This window comes from Toxotes jaculatrix, chromosome 7, assembly GCF_017976425.1.
Source record: "Toxotes jaculatrix isolate fToxJac2 chromosome 7, fToxJac2.pri, whole genome shotgun sequence".
In the NCBI taxonomy this organism is placed as follows: domain Eukaryota; kingdom Metazoa; phylum Chordata; class Actinopteri; family Toxotidae; genus Toxotes; species Toxotes jaculatrix.
In genome coordinates, this window is record NC_054400.1 from 7,950,071 (window position 1) to 7,969,213 (window position 19,143).

At 46.7% G+C, this 19,143-nt stretch overlaps 1 protein-coding gene across 2 annotated transcripts; it reads right to left on the bottom strand.

The window, feature by feature from the left end:
• Window positions 1-1,399: 1,399 nt before the first annotated feature.
• si:dkey-178e17.3 (somatomedin-B and thrombospondin type-1 domain-containing protein) lies at window positions 1,400-13,512 on the bottom strand. 2 transcript variants are annotated; one of them, XM_041041455.1, is made up of 5 exons: window positions 12,967-13,512; window positions 5,310-5,492; window positions 4,743-4,833; window positions 2,509-2,667; window positions 1,400-2,145 (listed from the first exon to the last, which is right to left on the bottom strand). In XM_041041455.1, exons 1-5 carry the CDS (start codon window positions 13,214-13,216, stop codon window positions 2,040-2,042), a joined length of 789 nt encoding a protein of 262 aa, XP_040897389.1. In that variant the 5' UTR covers window positions 13,217-13,512; the 3' UTR covers window positions 1,400-2,039. The 2 variants fall into 2 exon arrangements, with proteins under 2 accessions (XP_040897389.1, XP_040897388.1); XM_041041454.1 differs by having other exon boundaries at window positions 5,310-5,495.
• Between the last annotated feature and the right edge of the window lie 5,631 nt (window positions 13,513-19,143).

The following is a 19,143-nucleotide window of genomic DNA, read 5'->3' on the forward strand; positions in this document are numbered from 1 at the left end:
TCTGCCATTGTGGTTTGACTGGTATTAATTGTGTAAACATTTTGACAAACATGTAGTAAACTGTCAAGGACAAGAATTAATAACTCGACTCTGCCATGTTCAGCTAACTAGTCCATATATCACATAAGCAAGCTGGGATTCAAATGGGACATTTTGGTGTTTTCTGCCCAGAGGCCCAAAACACATTCCAGTGAAAGATGTACTTACACATGATTCAAGCTGTCCAGTGTCTTGGGCTGTTTAATGTGTCCACACATCATATCTGACAGTTACATCACAAAAACAAACTCCAAATTGCAGGAGAATGTATCTCAGCAACATGATTATACACTTCAGCTGTCATTTTACTTGTCGTCATCCCATTTACACCACAGGTAAAAATGTGAAGAATGCAGCAAAAATATGTTGATGGGCACATGTTCGCATTAAGTTACGCATGTTCTCCTTTTAACTGTGAGCTGAGGCATGTAAACACTGGTAAAACTGAGGGATATACTTACAATGCTGTGCTCATGGTAGTAATTGCAGAAAGCAGAAGTCAAATCTTTCCTCTGTGTAAGAAAAAAATATGTTATTGCTTAATCTGAATTGAGTGATGTTATAAAATATCCACATCAGAAAAATATGACAAGAGGTTGAGAAATGACAGTATAGTTGTTTATTTCCACTAATGGACCGTGTACAGAGTATGCTGTGCTGCACTAATAAAATCATTACTTGTTTTATAATAAATAAACACACAAACACAGACACAGACATGAAAGAGAAAGTCACAGCTTTCCAGCAAGAAAAGCCATTTACTGGCACTACACGTGTCCTCGTCTTAAACCAGCAGTAAAAGAGATGTGGGAAGGCGTACAAAGCTACTTGACTGACTCCTGTTTTTTTAAGTCAAGAAGGTAACTCTGTGTATCTGTGTAGTTTCTTTGAAAGAAAACACCAAGTCAGTAGAGACAACAAGAGCAGAGAAGAAAAAGAAGTGCAGGTCAAAGAGCTGTGGGGTGTGCTGGGAGGAGATTCTATTGCTTAATAAAAATGGGAGGCTGTATGTGATAGTTATACTGGATGATGGAATAAACTCCCTTGAGAATTTAATAGGATTTCTGAGCAAGGCAGGGAGTCAGAGAAAACATAGTTATGAAGCAGTTCCTTTCAGTCTTGGACACAGAGGACAGAGAGAACCACAGTGAAATTCTCTTAAATGGCTCTTTTTCCTCTCCAGCAATATTAGGTCTAAACAGATGGGACTGATTTAAACTATGAGTCACTTTAAACTACTAAAAACATCAGTGACTTACCATAAGAAGAGGCAGACATGAAAGAGGAAGCTTGATGGGAGACAAAGACACAAATCTAAGCACCTGAGAATCGATACCTGATATTCACCTTGTCTTGCTGGTATAAATGTTTTTGTTTTTTTTTAAAAGAAATAACATCAGGGAAAAAAACTGTAAAATACAGATATACTGACTCACGGATTCTAGCAATGGATACAATTTGGATGAACCGGTTTTCATCATCTCTAGCCTGCAGGTGATTTTAGACCCTTTGGATTGGGGCTTAAACTGAGTGCAGCAACTGCTGTTTGGTGTTTCAACTGTTGGATACAAATAAGTGTAGCTATATAGACACGTGTACATTACACATAAACAATCAAAAGTAGAAAATGTATTAAGCAAAATAATATATTTATATATTTATACATTATGCATTAACAAATGCACTTGCATTGATGGAGGTAGATAGCAAAGATTCAGAGGTAAAAAGGTACATAGATGTTGCTGTGCTTTGGAAGAGGAAAAGTACATAACTGTAAAATCTGAAGTTAAATGCAAGAATTTCTGTGTGCTTAGTAATAAGTGTATACAATACAGATTATGAGGTGAAAGGAAAAAGTGGCAGGATGCTGCTGATCTCCTTGAGTTACCCATCCAGTAATCTGGATTGGAGGGGTCTGGCTTGGCTGGCAGGGCTCTCCACAGTTGGTGCTGAGGGATATCTTGTCCCTGCATATGGATGTCAGGGGTTTGTATGTGAGATCACACAAAGAGCACAGAGTAGGGAGGACAGCGGCAGCCCTCAGAAGACGACTCTCGTATCCAGGAACCATGACAGCCTGGGACTGAAGCTGCTGCCCAGAACGTTCTAGGAATAAAAACGTCGGTATCAGGAAATGTATTTCAAAAGTACTTTTCATTTGAGGCATAAAAATCCATTTTGGCATGCTTATTGTCTATGGGGTCAATTAGCAGCTCTATTTTAACGCTGGGGAAATTCTTCACAGATTGATGCCCTGTCAAACCTAGACTTATGCTCTAATTTACATATTTGTAAAGTTACTACTAATTGAGCTAAGCTAATTCAGCACACTGTACCTTTAACTGCATGCAGAGGGAAAAACATATAAAACATATATTGTTTCCTTTAAGTGTCTTGCTCATGGGCTCCATCACTTAGTAGCTGCGAACAGGGGTTTACACAGCTGTCTCTTTTGGTTGTTTGGTTTACCTGGTGCTTTCTAGGCCGTCACCTCCACAGCGGTTTGACTTTGACATGGCATCACTCTGACACTCTGCACAGACCAGTCTCTCTCTCACCAGGTGAGCACTCCACAGTTTGAGTTTACACGCTGCGCTGGCCTGTTTCACTCGCAGGTACACACAATAACTGAAATCACAGAGACGAAAGACAAGGAGAGAAAGGAAAAGTGTCAAAAATGACTGACCTGATTTTACTTACATTTGATTCTGCCGAAAAATACAGAGGTAAAAAAGTCAAATGATGCATTTCTTGGCTCAAAAACCTACAAATAAAATCCTATGAAAATTAAACTGGGTGCTGCTCACACAGCTGCAGCTCTATAACCGAAAGTATTTTGCTCTTTGGACTCTTTAATTCTTCATTCACATATGCCTCTACAACATCAATAACAAAATGTCCAGATGAAGACACAAAGACAGAGACACAGGCCAGGTTCAAGCACTCCAACAAGGGCCTCCCCTCTATTCCCCTGAAGCAATCCAACTTGGTTTGATTGATGAAAGCCAAGTGTGTATCTAACCCAGCGAGCTGGGCTTGCCCAAGTTTATAACCAGACAAAATAAAAATTTGCTGATAAGATATTTGTTTCATTTGAAGGTGATCCAGCAGTGTCATGGTCACCTGCAGTATCCTAATATCAAAACAGCTCAGTCTGTGCACTGGAAACAATAATAAAGTCTTGTTTTCCTGATGGCTGTGTTCTCTGGCAGGCACTCAACCTCACACACAACCTCCTGCACTATTTATTTTGTCTGTGATTCAGTCAGCTGTCACAAAACGCCAGCCCCAGTAGGGTGGTTTGTCAAAGAAAACATGAAGCTCCATGTTCTCTGACACTGTCCGCACTTACACCTAATGGATTCTGTCAGAACCTTTCATTAGCACAGGCATTTGAGATCATTTTTAAATCATGCTAAAATAACAAGTGCAACAAAGTTATACATATATGCACACGCACAGTTGTTGAAGGGGGTGTTATTTTTTTATTTACTTATTTTTCCCTTGATTAGCCTTGAATAAGCTTGAACTCGTTCATGCTGTAAAACCCAAACTGACATGCTGTCCTGTAATAACAAATATATTTATGTTTTAATTCCTGAAACATCTTATGTCTTTCAGGAATTAAGACAAGTCTGTGTCAAGCCAAGCAAAATAAGAACTGCAGGATAACCTTCTACATGTCTGTAAAATATTACTCTTTCAGATAATTTCACAAGAGATCCAAAGACAACTATGATCATCATTTCATGTCATTTTAACCCCTCGTTTCCTGGGTCAACTTCCATGACAACACCGGGGATCTCTCAGTGCACCAGATGTCTCTGTGAAACCCTAACTGTGTATCATCCATGCTGAATTTCTCACATTCATGAGTAATGTCCTTCCAATCCCCTGATGCTTTGTGTTTCAGTCAAAACAAAGGTATCCAGTGTCAATTTTAATCACTGTGAAAGGCTGTGAGCTCTCAGGAAACCAGCCATGATTTTATTCCCTGGTCTCTAATTTTTCCATCTCTGAGAACATCTGTAATCAGCTCAGATCAAAGATGGCATCTATGCAGGAGGGGTTCACCTCTTACATGGATTATGGGTGCCTTATCGGTAAAGGTCAGCTCATGATGCAAATATTCAGTGACAGTGTTCATGTTACACAGTCAAAGCAACTTTAACACTCTGCATGCTGTGGCAACTTTAGATTATTCTCTAATCTTCTGGAGCACAGAGCTGATCTTAAAGTGACCTTTGAAACTGAGGATAAACTAAGGGAAAACTGGTATGAACCTGGAGGAAAATCCAACTTTATCAGAGAAGATGAAATGCAGCCTTGGAGCTTGCAGCTGAATTGAAGAGGTTCACGCCAGAATCATTTTCTAACAATTGCTGGCAAGAAAACAGAGCATTTTTCAGTCATAATTAAAGCCATGAGTAAAAGTTATGTTTTTAAAGATTTAAATCAATCAAATATGCTTTTAAAATACAGAGCTTGTAAATTTCACACAAAATGTATGGATAGCATTTTTGTGTCCACAAAATCTCAGCAGGATATTTGATCATTCAACACTTCACTTCAGCATAATTACTCACTCTCTTCATTGATTGCACATGAAAGCCAGTTCTACAAAGGAAATCATCGTGGGCTGGTTGGGTCAGTGGTGAGCAGTCCCTGTGTGTTCATTTTCAGTCTGATAATAGGGGCCTTACCTGGCCTTCTCCTCCTTCATCAGCATGTGTGGTCGTCTCCACGGGTCCTTGAAGTTCCTCTTGAAAGAATCAGGCAGGATCTTTGCCACCTCTGAAAGTTGGAGTCGGGGATGGAAATGTGAAATGGAAAAAAAAAGGTTACAGTAATATCAGGTAAGTCTACTGTGTCTACTGAAAAGCATATTTTCTAAGTCAGTGTAAGTAGCAACTCATTCCATGTATATGACTCAAAATTACTCAATGAATGGGATGACTCAAAGTGATGTGAAGTGGGGGGGTACTCAGTTTTCCTTGGAAATCTTTTCTTGGAAGAGTGTTTATCTGTGTTCTGGTGTTTTTATTACTGGTAAATTGCTTTAACAGTAAAGAACATAACTGAGACGTTTGAAATAGTGCAGCTGGAGATGAGGCTGAAGAACAGGTGTGTTGCGTAAAACTGTTAACAAAACATACCCCAGAGAATACTGAAAAGCCAAATTAATATGTAACAGAATTCAAGGCAAGAGCCCATGCAGGCATAAGGACATGCATGCATATAGGGACACATAGAAAAGATCACATTCTCGCCTTTGGCAGTGCTGCATATGGCATTGTTTCCAAAGCATCCTCGACGCTGTTTGAGGTCTGGACAGGGCGTGCCTCCGTTTCTAGGGGGAACAGATACTTGGCGACTCCTTTCTGTGCTGCCAACTCCACATGGAGATGTGCATGATGACCAGGGACCCCATGATCCCACCACACAGTCAATGGCTGCTAGGGAAGCAGGAAAATACAGAGATCAGCTGTGGGTTTTTGATAAACAGCAGCAGAAACACATAAAGAGTGAAAAATACAAAGACAGATCATCTGAACCCTCCTCTAGTTGTTTGAGGTTGCTTTGGGTTATCTCAATGAAGCTCAAGTATATTTTGGGAAGTTAAAATGAGTTTTTGTTGTGCAAGAGACAGGGTAGAAGAGAAAGAAAAATATTTTTATGAGACAAGCCCTTTTCAGCTGTGCTATAAAGACAAGAGGTCTAATTCTGAAGAATGGGCACACCTTTACCCCAGATAAAATTTCCCTTAATCGGTTCTGTCATGGCTAACTGCATGACTGAAAGTGTGAGCTGCAGAACACACCCAGAAATGGTATTTTACCGAGCATTTACTTGGGTAGCTGGGTGGCAAAAGAGTGACTGGGTCATTACCATCTACTAATGTCAGATCAGCCAAAACCCAGACTCAGGAAGTCTGCGACCCAAGGTCATATGTGTGGGGGCTATTTAAATAAGTCTAATTTTGCATCCTGTTCTCTCTGGTCTCCCTCTACCCCACATTTAAACACACACACAAATACAACACATAAACACAGCAGCAGCAATCAGGCTTCCCATTCAGTAGGCAATTACATCAGGCTAAGAGGAAGCTGTATTAGTTAGATGGCTGCTCTGATCAAAACCAAGTGTCTCCAGCAGTAATCAAGCCATGTCCAACACAGAGCTTTAATAGCGGCAGGGAGGAAGTTCAACCTTCATAAACACATAAACAGGAGGCACTCAAATCCTAACACACAAATTAATAAATGTAAACATATACGTGTCCACCATAAGACTGTTTTGTATGAAATCTGATGTTAGTAGTGTGGAACTTTGTATATTTCTTTCACTGTAGACAAGAAAAGTTTAATACAATGAGAGCAGGTGCACACAGCTTGAAGCTCTCAGATGTTCTTGGTGAAATTATAGGGAGGGAGAGGATAAATATACCATAACTGAATCTAATCCTCCCTCGCCATCTAATCTACCTCTCTCTGTCTTTATAACACACACTCACCGCACAGTACAATGCTGCAAGTGAATAAGTGTGTGAACAGGCGAAAAAGAGAGAGAGCGCTTTCAAGGTGCCGCCTGTTCGGTTCATTCCCATGGTCCTGTTGGGGTTTTGGAGGGGGGGTGGCTGTCTCAGTGACACAGCCAACCCACAAAGCCACTGTGGAATCTCTGCATTCCTGCACATTAGTGCTGCCCACCTGACAGTCGCCTTTCCCAGATCACCACATACACACACACACACACACAAACACACACACACATCGAAAACAATTTCTGCCAGATAAACCCACCCACTAGAGCTCCATCCTCAGTCATCACCCTAAAACACACAGACGTACACATTTCTCTGTGAAGAGTGACATGAAGTTTCTTGAAAGACTACTAAAGAGCGAAATCGAATCAGACACCACAACCATATCAGCTTCCTCCTCTTGCCTCCTCCTCCTCTTCTTATCCATCCTCCTGTCTCCTCGCCTTTCCTTCCCTCTTCTACATCCTCTGACGTTCACAGGAGCAATTTCTACACTGCTGTTTTTCTTTCTCATAGTGGGAAAAGACACAACCAAGCACAGCAGAAGGTCTCGTCACTGTTCAGGATGTGCAAAGAAACTAATAGGGTCGGTGAGTTCTCGCACCCAAGGGGAAACATCTGATCGACACCGACATACACACAAACAAGTCTAAGGCCTTCTCTGAAAGTCTCAGCCTGTTGGCCCCCAAACCACCAGAGGTCAGAAGGTAATTACCAAACTGTGGTGGTCCACAGCTCTGTTTCTGGTGCCACCAGTGCGACAGTCCCACCACTCACATGATAACCCCGCTGACAGTGTGACACAGCCTGACCCACACAGCTTACAGCCACTGTTGTCCCCCTGCTTCCATTGTTGACGAGAAAGTCCCCAGTTGGAAAGTACGCCACCACCTCTGACCTCTGACCCCAATACTCGAAACAAATGGTACTCGTTGTCAGCACGTTAAGCTTTGTTCAATGAGCTGATATTTTTACAACGCGTTTTCAAGTATTTAAAAAAAGTTTATCTTAAAAGAGAGTGTTTTAGCTGCATCTGAATTTTTATTATCAGTACTCTCTAACCTTTGGGAGCACAAGATTACTTTGAAACAGTGAAAGTAAAAGTGAGAAAAAACTGATAACAGCTACAGGATCCGATAGACTTAAAAGCTGTGAAGATGTATTTTCAGTTTCTCACTATGAATGAGGAGATCTAACATGAAGACACACTTTTATGCCAAAACAGTTTTAATAGAGATTTCCATATTTCTGTTTTCCTCTGTGTTCTTTTCACGAGTTTGCATTGGGTTTAAAGCATGATGACTGCGAGAGAAGAGGCTTCACACTGTGTTTGAAATGTTTAAAAATGTAGCTACAGTTAAATCAAATAGTTGAAAGTAACAGGAGTTTGTTTGGACAGAGTTTGTGGGAGTGTGGCTAATTTTCGAAGCAGCTGGCAAAACTTCAGACAAACACCACTAACTGAATCACAGCACTGAATGTGTATCCAACATCAGCACTTTTATCCCCCGACTTGTCAGCCAATTTCCAGTCACACTTGTTACAGTGAGATAATAGTGCACTATCTAGCTTTTCAGATTGGCATTCCTTTGCTTTTTCTTTCACTCTCCCTGAATGCTGCTTCCATTTTAGGGGTTCATAACAAAAGAGGAATCAGACCTGCCCGCCCAATTTGCTTTATCTTCTTCTCCCTTTATCACTTCGTCCCACACTCTCCCTTGTTCTTTCACCTCCATCTGTCTCCTTTTTTCGGACCTCCTTTTCACTCCTCCCCCTCTGTCTACCCCCCATCTGGGTCCCTCTGATGGGACCCAGATGTCCAGTTGCTCTGGAGGACCACTGCACCTCAAAACCTCCACAGAGTTGGGCTCTGGTCCCATCAGACAAGCCTTATAATGTCTGGCAACACAAGGGAGAACCACAAGCCTGTTAACAGCGGTGAAGGACACGGGACTGAGCCCTAATAACAGGTTAGCACATAAATGTTTCCTGTAGACACCTTGAAAAGAGGAGCCAAACAAACCGACTAATTAAAAGGGTTCATTACAAACACAGCTGAGACAGATTTTCTGTTGAAACAGCAGAGCCTAAGAAGCGTTTGCATTGCATGGCCTCCCCGCACTTGGTTACATCTTAAGAATTATGACTACAGACATGATACACAATCTCAATATATCTATTCTGAATACTGACTCCACTTCTTAACGACAATAAACAAAAAATATGCTCCTTTCAGTGTTTGAATTTTATCTAATGAATAACTTGTTGGCAGCAAAATATTCATACTGTCCCCTCTTTTCGACAGAGAATACATCATTGGCATCATAAGTTACATGAATGACTTGAGGGAATGATAAAGATTACTTTCTTACAAGCAGGAGCATTCATTGTGGTTCGTGTAGTACGTGAGTACCCAGAGAAACTTAATAGTAAGCTGTCTTCAACAGCTGGCTCATTTCAGTCAGGCTTGGCAAAAATATTCACTGCTCATAGAGGTTAAAGTTAAAGAACGTGTGGGAAGCAAGGAAGAAAAAGAGGGAGTGAAGGTACAAACATCATGGCATGACAACATACAGTGCCCTAGAGGACAGGAAGAGAAGCAGAAGTGCCTGCAGGAGAGACGAATGAATGATGAGCAATCCCCGGGTGTATCTGAGGCAGAGGTTACAATATGTCTTCCTGCTGAAATGAGAATTACCAGACTCCACAGTAGGAGAGGAGAGGAGAGGAGAGGAGCTGCCCCCTCCATCCTCCTGTGAATTTATGAAGAGGAAGGAGCAATTAGAGACTCAGTGTAAAGCAGAGATGAAAATGATGTGATACAAAAACTACTCCTACAGCAGCAAACAACTCCCCACTGGGATTCCTAACACTGTACATTTAGCATCATTCATGACATTTAGTGCGTTCTAGGAGGCACTGGTGTATCCTCTTAACCTGCCTCCTCCTCCTCTTCTACTTCCGACAGTCATTTCCTTTATTCCTCAGAATGCCTTTTAAAAACCCTGAGTGTGACCCTGCAGCCTAAACATAGCAAGGAAGAGAAAGAAAGAGCCAAAAAAGTGTCTCACGTCTTTGCATTGCATTGCATTTTGATGTAGTGAGGCTTCTGTCAGTACAGAAATAGCCATCTTCTCTGCCTCTTCAACAATGCATCTGTCTATGTATGTATATTGCATTGGAGAAAATTCACTGAGAATCAATCAGGGAGGATTTCTTTTTCCCTCCTTTAAACATTCCACCATAAACTCCACTTGTTTCAAGTTGCTACCTCACAGCTCTTAACGGAGCAATAAAATCTGACTCGTGTCTTTGGCTGTGCACAGGAACATTCTCCACGCCATTTACACACAGTACACAATCCTGCCAAATATTTCATTTGAACAACATCCCTGGAGAGAACAATATCTACTTCTGAAGAGTTTTAAGTGTTTGGGTCCAAGTGGTGCAAACAGTCTGACACGCTTTCTGTCTCTCCTCTGATGTCACCCACTCAAGTCTCCCACTTCAAGCTCTTTGCTTGGCTACAGCTGACATGACTTAATTACAGACTGTGACAGACAGTACACAGACAGACTCCTTGATGCGTTACAGACCTGCAGGATTAGATAAAGTTATAATGTGGGTGAGAAAATATCAGGCCACTTTGATGGAACTGAGCCAAGCCACAGGATGCATGAGGTGTTAGTCAAGGTGTTTTACTCAGCGTCACTCTGTGCTCACTGGTCCATACAGGGTTCAAAGGTTAACATGATGTCACTCTCATGTACAGACTAATTTCTCACCATCAAAGACTACGTTATGATACAAAATCACATCCTTAAAGTGTTTTTCCACAACTGACAAATGCTAACTTCAGAAGTGTACATAACTCTAAACCTTCTCACATGAATATTCAGCAGACATGTCTTGATTCACAGTTACTCTGCACAGTAACAACAACTGGAAAACACGGTCCAACCTGTAACATCTGCATTGCTCCATCATGTGATTCTGGTCTTTTCCTCTGTACTGTGTCACATAAGAGCGACACATGAGGTCCACAATGCTAAAAAATCCTTGTCTGACACGTGAGTGAACCGATGCACATGGCAGCTGTTAGCTGACCTCTGAGGGACCAGCTGCTGTTGAACGGTACAGTGATGACTCATCACTGACCCGAGGTGCTTTCCTGTGCTTATTCTGTTAAGTTTCAGCTTGGCAGACACATGGGATAGAGTGATACCTGGAATCCACTCAGCTGGCTGCTGGATGATCTCTACATGCCTCTTCGACTGACTGGTGGATTAAAAAAAAATACAAATTGAGATATGAGTCTGCAATATTTCTTACCAAGTGTAATAAGTTCATTAGATTGCAGAGTGTATTCATTTGTACTGAAAAGGTCTCACAATAAGAAACCTCTTTTTCCATGTACTCTCCGTCAGCCTGGCAGTAGAGTTCAAAAGCACAAACCAAAGTATGGGAACAATATTCTTACCAATTTTATATGAAACGATTATTTCATTGCACTACATTAGAATTTCTGCACATCTGAGGTGCCATGCTGGTGTTTTCTTTTTTTTTTTTTTAAAGTTAAACAGGAGGTAAGGCTCAAGCGGTTTGGTGTTTAAAGTTGGTTCAAGGTACTGATGTGTGTCCCGATGTAAGGACACGGAAAAGGACTTCTCCAATTAAGCTGATTTCCTTTGTGTATGTGGTCTGCAACAATGATACAAACAAGGAAACTGCACCTATGCAGATAAGGACTGTAACTGCTAATCAAATGTGTTAGCGACCCATTTACAGAGAACATGCAGCCTCCCACAAGGCTTATAAACTGCAGAAATTACTAGCATATCTGCTACCAAATAATCAAGATAACATCTAATTTGATATTTCAACCACACCCACCTTTGAGAATTCTCGCACAGCACTTATAAAAAGTAGTGGAGGTTAGTGGGACAGGTGAACATTATCAACTTCTAATCAGTCGCACACACGAAGACACTGAACTAAACTTCTCAACACTAAATCGTAAAACGGCAGCCGAGGTGCGTTCAAAGTCAAGCTGTAAATAACAGCTCTGGTGAGTTCGCTGAAGTGGGTCGTGGTGGAAATGTTTGGTTGTAATCCATATTACCTGTCTCAATTCAGTTTTAAGACTCTGCAAATGTAATTCAAGTTAATTTTATTTATATAAAACAAAATCTCAAATTTGAATCAAAGGGCTTTACAATCTGTTTGACATACAGATTTGTTTTTAATGACTCTACTGGGTTCTAGCTGAAATTAAGGGAAGTTGATTAAATAAAGCTATATGTTACATAAGGCTAGTTATAATATGAAGTAAACAAGTACTGAAGTGAATTGATTAAAATGGCTCAGTTAAACAGTGATTAACAGGTGGTTTAGCTGTTTTTGCAGTGAGGTCTAATAAAGTGCATTACTGCTTCCATCCCAGTACTTTTGGACACACTTTTAAGTGACTGACTCAAGTCTGGATGGGGCAGCCTGTTCACATCACTACACAGATACAGCACTCAAACAAAGGTTCACTATGTATACACTACATGTGCCCAAATAGAAGGACTCCTGCAGCATTTTAAGTGCTCTTGGACTTGTAGAATTACCCCTGCGGGTGCTTGTTAGTGCGCACTTAAGATGAGGGTCACACTCTGAGTGTACCTACACACAGATAATCATTCCTCGTGAACTTTGTTCAGATGTTTCAACATGCTGTAAGAGCAGCTTCAGTCACAGGTTGGAGCGTCGCTTGTGTGTCACATCTCAGACTCGGCTCTACTGTGATCCTGACCATCTTTGGCAGTCTGTTTCCATGGTGCCCGTTCCCTCATTTGTCCATATATAGCAGCAGCTGGGATGATGAGGGAAGAGGTTACTGAAACTGTGACCAACTAAACTTTAATTTCATGAGTAGAGTTTTTATGTCTTTGTTCTTTGTTATGGTCACTGACTCCACTTTCCAAACACTTCATGGCCCAGGTTGTGCAATTTGAAGCTTTGATGTGAGGGCCAAGGGTCAACCCTACAAACTTGAAGACACATACATTCAACCTGCTGTTGAAAAACAAACCATGAAGACCCTTCCTAGTCCCCCCCTATAAATGGTCAACTTTGGCTGGTCACTTAAAGCAAACAGCCATAATGGGTCCACTGCAGACAGCTATGTGTAGTATGTCTCACTGTCTCCGTGTCACCTCAATGCCAGCCATCTCTGACCCAGGCTGGACAACAAAGAACAGCAGGCGTCTCTGGACAGGACACGAAATCTGTACAGTACAGGTATTAATTTCCCCAGAAACTCTGACCGTCCAACTGGCAAACGCATCAACAATTTCTGAAGTTATTTGATGTCAGATTTCAGTGAACAAGGAACTCACCGGATATCTGGCACACGCGTTGATAATCTTCGCAGCAGTCTCTGGTTTTCTGACAGTAGGTATCACAGTAGCACACTGTTTTTCTCTTGGTGTACTCAAAACATTCGTTATTCCGGCCGGTGCAACAGTTGGGGCTCTCCCTCTCCCTGCAGCCCGCTTCAGCCTGTGGAACAATTTCCCCGCAGAAAAACGCCAAATATCCACAAACGACGAACCCAAGACGCGCTGAGCTCCATCCATGCGCTCCCATGACGGAAACTGTTCTGGGTCCACTTGTTCCACACTCCGCTGGTGTATGCTTCACTTGGATGGTGCGTAAAATTTAATTATGTTATTAAGACACAGATTGTACTTTCTATTTAAAATCCGAGTGCAACATGGTCCTATTTACTAAGAAAACGAGGTAACTTCTGCATTGACACCTACACGAACAACTGATGCGTAAAAGTGGAGCCTGTGTGCGCACCAGCTCTCCTCTATCCGTCTGCCGGACACCGCCCCTTGGAGCTACTGTTGGTTATTAGGAAAGAGGTACAGTACCAGCCTCTCTCTCTCTCTCTCTCTCTCTCTCTCTCTCTCTCTTTCTCTCTCTCTCTCTCTGTCTGTCTCTCTCTCTCTCTCTCTCTCTCTCTCTCTCTCTCTCTCTGTCTCTCTGTCTGTCTGTCTGTCTCTCTCTCTCTCTCTCTCTCTCTCTCTCTCTCTCTCTCTCTCTCTCTCTCTCTCTCTCTGTCTCTCTCTCTCTCTTGCTCGATTGGTTGCGCAATAAAAAAAACATCATGGTATTACGGAATCTGTTCTCTCAAAATGTGTTGGACCATTACTCCTGTCAAGATACAGGCGAGATGCAAGTCGGGAGGATGTTCGTTATTGGGAAAGCCTGCCAAAACATACAAAACGAAGGCATTTGCAGTGACTTGCACTGTTGCACTAAAGCTGGGACCGAAAACATTTCAAGGAATCCAAAACTGCTACACACAAGTGAAAGAGAAAGGATAATGTAACTTGCCTTTTTCCATTGCAATATCTGAAAATAGCATACGGTAAGTATTTAAAACCGTTCAGATCACCTTTAGCTCTCAATCAGAAAATCTCATTCAGCACCAGGGACAGCGGCGCAGCCACTTTATAAAACGTTAATCAGTAAATAAAATAGGCGTTTAGGTGAAAACGAGATTCAGTCTGCAGCCACTGCGGAAAGCGAAGTGCTCCTTTTCGAGTTACAGGAGCAAAAATTATCCCCGCTGATACCGAAGAACTAAGCACATCCACCCTATCGAGAGAAATACTGGAGAACAATAACGTTACTTACCCTTCACTGGTTCTGTGTGAATGGAGGCTCTGGTGGAGAAACCGGGAAACAGGATATACTGTAAAAGAGCAACAGGACGAGAGAGACACAAGACAATCTCTTTCACTGTCTGTGGCAGAGAAAATCTCAAAATCTCCTACTTCTGTTAAAATAGAAACATGGCAGGTTGGTGGGAAAATATTAGATCAAAATTAAATGTACTGTTTCACATTACATAATGATACGCAAATATTATACAGTTATGAGATTTTGGGATATAATGTAGGGCAGTGGTGGCCAACCCAGAGGTCTGAGCCTCCACTGTGGTCACATGGCTTTTCTCTAAATTTAGCTTTTTACTTATGAAATACTGGACATTTTAACTTCACAACTCTAAAAATCCCTCAGATAAAAGGAAAAATATGCTTTTTTTTTTTTTTTTAATTCCGATCCATATTAAGGCCATGACCTGTGATGTAACATCAGAAGGAGATAGTGCTTCATCATAAGGGACCACAAGCCAAAAATGGCTGGGAACCACAGATATCAGTTTTTCCATCTGTAAAATGCAGTAAGGTAAACACGAGTACCTCTAACCTGCACTGCACTAAATGTACTTTCAAGTATTTGTGGTATGCTATCAGAAAAACTGGGAAACTTAACTTTTGATCTCTGAAGTTCAAAGATGATCTCAGGGTCTGAGCTGCTGCATGGTTGATGCCTGTGAGGCTTAAGATGATGAGGGATGTTTTGGCAATTTTGGAGCAGCAGAGAGGAGAGGAGGAGGAGGAGGAGGAAGTGATGATGTTAGGATGAAGGGAGGTTAGCGGGTGCTTTGACCCTCCTCATAAAGCCCTATTGTGTATGAAAAGATGAAGAGAGGAGAGGCCTCTCTCATTTACGCATCACAGATGTGCTTGAAGATCTGGCAACAGCTCCCCCTAGTGCTCATGTCAGATATTTTTTTTAGGCCTTGCCGTGCTGCCCTTTATACAGTCCCCCATGTGGCCACGTGGGGCCCTGTAAAAGCCCGCCCCCCCTCCTCTGTCGCGGTGCTGCCCTTTATACAGTCCCCCATGTGGCCACGTGGGGCCCTGTAAAAGCCCGCCCCCCCTCCTCTGTCGCGGTGCTGCCCTTTATACAGTCCCCCATGTGGCCACGTGGGGCCCTGTAAAAGCCCGCCCCCCCTCCTCTGTCGCGGTGCTGCCCTTTATACAGTCCCCCATGTGGCCACGTGGGGCCCTGTAAAAGCCCGCCCCCCCTCCTCTGTCGCGGTGCTGCCCTTTATACAGTCCCCCATGTGGCCACGTGGGGCCCTGTAAAAGCCCGCCCCCCCTCCTCTGTCGCGGTGCTGCCCTTTATACAGTCCCCCATGTGGCCACGTGGGGCCCTGTAAAAGCCCGCCCCCCCTCCTCTGTCGCGGTGCTGCCCTTTATACAGTCCCCCATGTGGCCACGTGGGGCCCTGTAAAAGCCCGCCCCCCCTCCTCTGTCGCGGTGCTGCCCTTTATACAGTCCCCCATGTGGCCACGTGGGGCCCTGTAAAAGCCCGCCCCCCCTCCTCTGTCGCGGTGCTGCCCTTTATACAGTCCCCCATGTGGCCACGTGGGGCCCTGTAAAAGCCCGCCCCCCCTCCTCTGTCGCGGTGCTGCCCTTTATACAGTCCCCCATGTGGCCACGTGGGGCCCTGTAAAAGCCCGCCCCCCCTCCTCTGTCGCGGTGCTGCCCTTTATACAGTCCCCCATGTGGCCACGTGGGGCCCTGTAAAAGCCCGCCCCCCCTCCTCTGTCGCGGTGCTGCCCTTTATACAGTCCCCCATGTGGCCACGTGGGGCCCTGTAAAAGCCCGCCCCCCCTCCTCTGTCGCGGTGCTGCCCTTTATACAGTCCCCCATGTGGCCACGTGGGGCCCTGTAAAAGCCCGCCCCCCCTCCTCTGTCGCGGTGCTGCCCTTTATACAGTCCCCCATGTGGCCACGTGGGGCCCTGTAAAAGCCCGCCCCCCCTCCTCTGTCGCGGTGCTGCCCTTTATACAGTCCCCCATGTGGCCACGTGGGGCCCTGTAAAAGCCCGCCCCCCCTCCTCTGTCGCGGTGCTGCCCTTTATACAGTCCCCCATGTGGCCACGTGGGGCCCTGTAAAAGCCCGCCCCCCCTCCTCTGTCGCGGTGCTGCCCTTTATACAGTCCCCCATGTGGCCACGTGGGGCCCTGTAAAAGCCCGCCCCCCCTCCTCTGTCGCGGTGCTGCCCTTTATACAGTCCCCCATGTGGCCACGTGGGGCCCTGTAAAAGCCCGCCCCCCCCTCCTCTGTCGCGGTGCTGCCCTTTATACAGTCCCCCATGTGGCCACGTGGGGCCCTGTAAAAGCCCGCCCCCCCTCCTCTGTCGCGGTGCTGCCCTTTATACAGTCCCCCATGTGGCCACGTGGGGCCCTGTAAAAGCCCGCCCCCCCTCCTCTGTCGCGGTGCTGCCCTTTATACAGTCCCCCATGTGGCCACGTGGGGCCCTGTAAAAGCCCGCCCCCCCTCCTCTGTCGCGGTGCTGCCCTTTATACAGTCCCCCATGTGGCCACGTGGGGCCCTGTAAAAGCCCGCCCCCCCCTCCTCTGTCGCGGTGCTGCCCTTTATACAGTCCCCCATGTGGCCACGTGGGGCCCTGTAAAAGCCCGCCCCCCCTCCTCTGTCGCGGTGCTGCCCTTTATACAGTCCCCCATGTGGCCACGTGGGGCCCTGTAAAAGCCCGCCCCCCCTCCTCTGTCGCGGTGCTGCCCTTTATACAGTCCCCCATGTGGCCACGTGGGGCCCTGTAAAAGCCCGCCCCCCCTCCTCTGTCGCGGTGCTGCCCTTTATACAGTCCCCCATGTGGCCACGTGGGGCCCTGTAAAAGCCCGCCCCCCCTCCTCTGTCGCGGTGCTGCCCTTTATACAGTCCCCCATGTGGCCACGTGGGGCCCTGTAAAAGCCCGCCCCCCCTCCTCTGTCGCGGTGCTGCCCTTTATACAGTCCCCCATGTGGCCACGTGGGGCCCTGTAAAAGCCCGCCCCCCCTCCTCTGTCGCGGTGCTGCCCTTTATACAGTCCCCCATGTGGCCACGTGGGGCCCTGTAAAAGCCCGCCCCCCCTCCTCTGTCGCGGTGCTGCCCTTTATACAGTCCCCCATGTGGCCACGTGGGGCCCTGTAAAAGCCCGCCCCCCCTCCTCTGTCGCGGTGCTGCCCTTTATACAGTCCCCCATGTGGCCACGTGGGGCCCTGTAAAAGCCCGCCCCCCCTCCTCTGTCGCGGTGCTGCCCTTTATACAGTCCCCCATGTGGCCACGTGGGGCCCTGTAAAAGCCCGCCCCCCCCTCCTCTGTCGCGGTGCTGCCCTTTATACAGTCCCCCATGTGGCCACGTGGGGCCCTGTAAAAGCCCGCCCCCCCTCCTCTGTCGCGGTGCTGCCCTTTATACAGTCCCCCATGTGGCCACGTGGGGCCCTGTAAAAGCCCGCCCCCCCTCCTCTGTCGCGGTGCTGCCCTTTATACAGTCCCCCATGTGGCCACGTGGGGCCCTGTAAAAGCCCGCCCCCCCCTCCTCTGTCGCGGTGCTGCCCTTTATACAGTCCCCCATGTGGCCACGTGGGGCCCTGTAAAAGCCCGCCCCCCCTCCTCTGTCGCGGTGCTGCCCTTTATACAGTCCCCCATGTGGCCACGTGGGGCCCTGTAAAAGCCCGCCCCCCCTCCTCTGTCGCGGTGCTGCCCTTTATACAGTCCCCCATGTGGCCACGTGGGGCCCTGTAAAAGCCCGCCCCCCCTCCTCTGTCGCGGTGCTGCCCTTTATACAGTCCCCCATGTGGCCACGTGGGGCCCTGTAAAAGCCCGCCCCCCCTCCTCTGTCGCGGTGCTGCCCTTTATACAGTCCCCCATGTGGCCACGTGGGGCCCTGTAAAAGCCCGCCCCCCCTCCTCTGTCGCGGTGCTGCCCTTTATACAGTCCCCCATGTGGCCACGTGGGGCCCTGTAAAAGCCCGCCCCCCCCTCCTCTGTCGCGGTGCTGCCCTTTATACAGTCCCCCATGTGGCCACGTGGGGCCCTGTAAAAGCCCGCCCCCCCTCCTCTGTCGCGGTGCTGCCCTTTATACAGTCCCCCATGTGGCCACGTGGGGCCCTGTAAAAGCCCGCCCCCCCTCCTCTGTCGCGGTGCTGCCCTTTATACAGTCCCCCATGTGGCCACGTGGGGCCCTGTAAAAGCCCGCCCCCCCTCCTCTGTCGCGGTGCTGCCCTTTATACAGTCCCCCATGTGGCCACGTGGGGCCCTGTAAAAGCCCGCCCCCCCTCCTCTGTCGCGGTGCTGCCCTTTATACAGTCCCCCATGTGGCCACGTGGGGCCCTGTAAAAGCCCGCCCCCCCTCCTCTGTCGCGGTGCTGCCCTTTATACAGTCCCCCATGTGGCCACGTGGGGCCCTGTAAAAGCCCGCCCCCCCTCCTCTGTCGCGGTGCTGCCCTTTATACAGTCCCCCATGTGGCCACGTGGGGCCCTGTAAAAGCCCGCCCCCCCTCCTCTGTCGCGGTGCTGCCCTTTATACAGTCCCCCATGTGGCCACGTGGGGCCCTGTAAAAGCCCGCCCCCCCTCCTCTGTCGCGGTGCTGCCCTTTATACAGTCCCCCATGTGGCCACGTGGGGCCCTGTAAAAGCCCGCCCCCCCTCCTCTGTCGCGGTGCTGCCCTTTATACAGTCCCCCATGTGGCCACGTGGGGCCCTGTAAAAGCCCGCCCCCCCTCCTCTGTCGCGGTGCTGCCCTTTATACAGTCCCCCATGTGGCCACGTGGGGCCCTGTAAAAGCCCGCCCCCCCTCCTCTGTCGCGGTGCTGCCCTTTATACAGTCCCCCATGTGGCCACGTGGGGCCCTGTAAAAGCCCGCCC

Coding starts and splice junctions, on each gene's coding strand:
- si:dkey-178e17.3 (XM_041041454.1), bottom strand. CDS start 13,216: ATGGGAGCGCATGGATGGAGCTCAGCGCGTCTTGGGTTCGTCGTTTGT. Junction 5,496..12,966: donor ACGCGTGTGCCAGATATCCG/GTGAGTTCCTTG, acceptor CTGCTTCCCTAG/CAGCCATTGACTGTGTGGTG. Junction 2,146..2,508: donor GACGGCCTAGAAAGCACCAG/GTAAACCAAACA, acceptor TTTTATTCCTAG/AACGTTCTGGGCAGCAGCTT.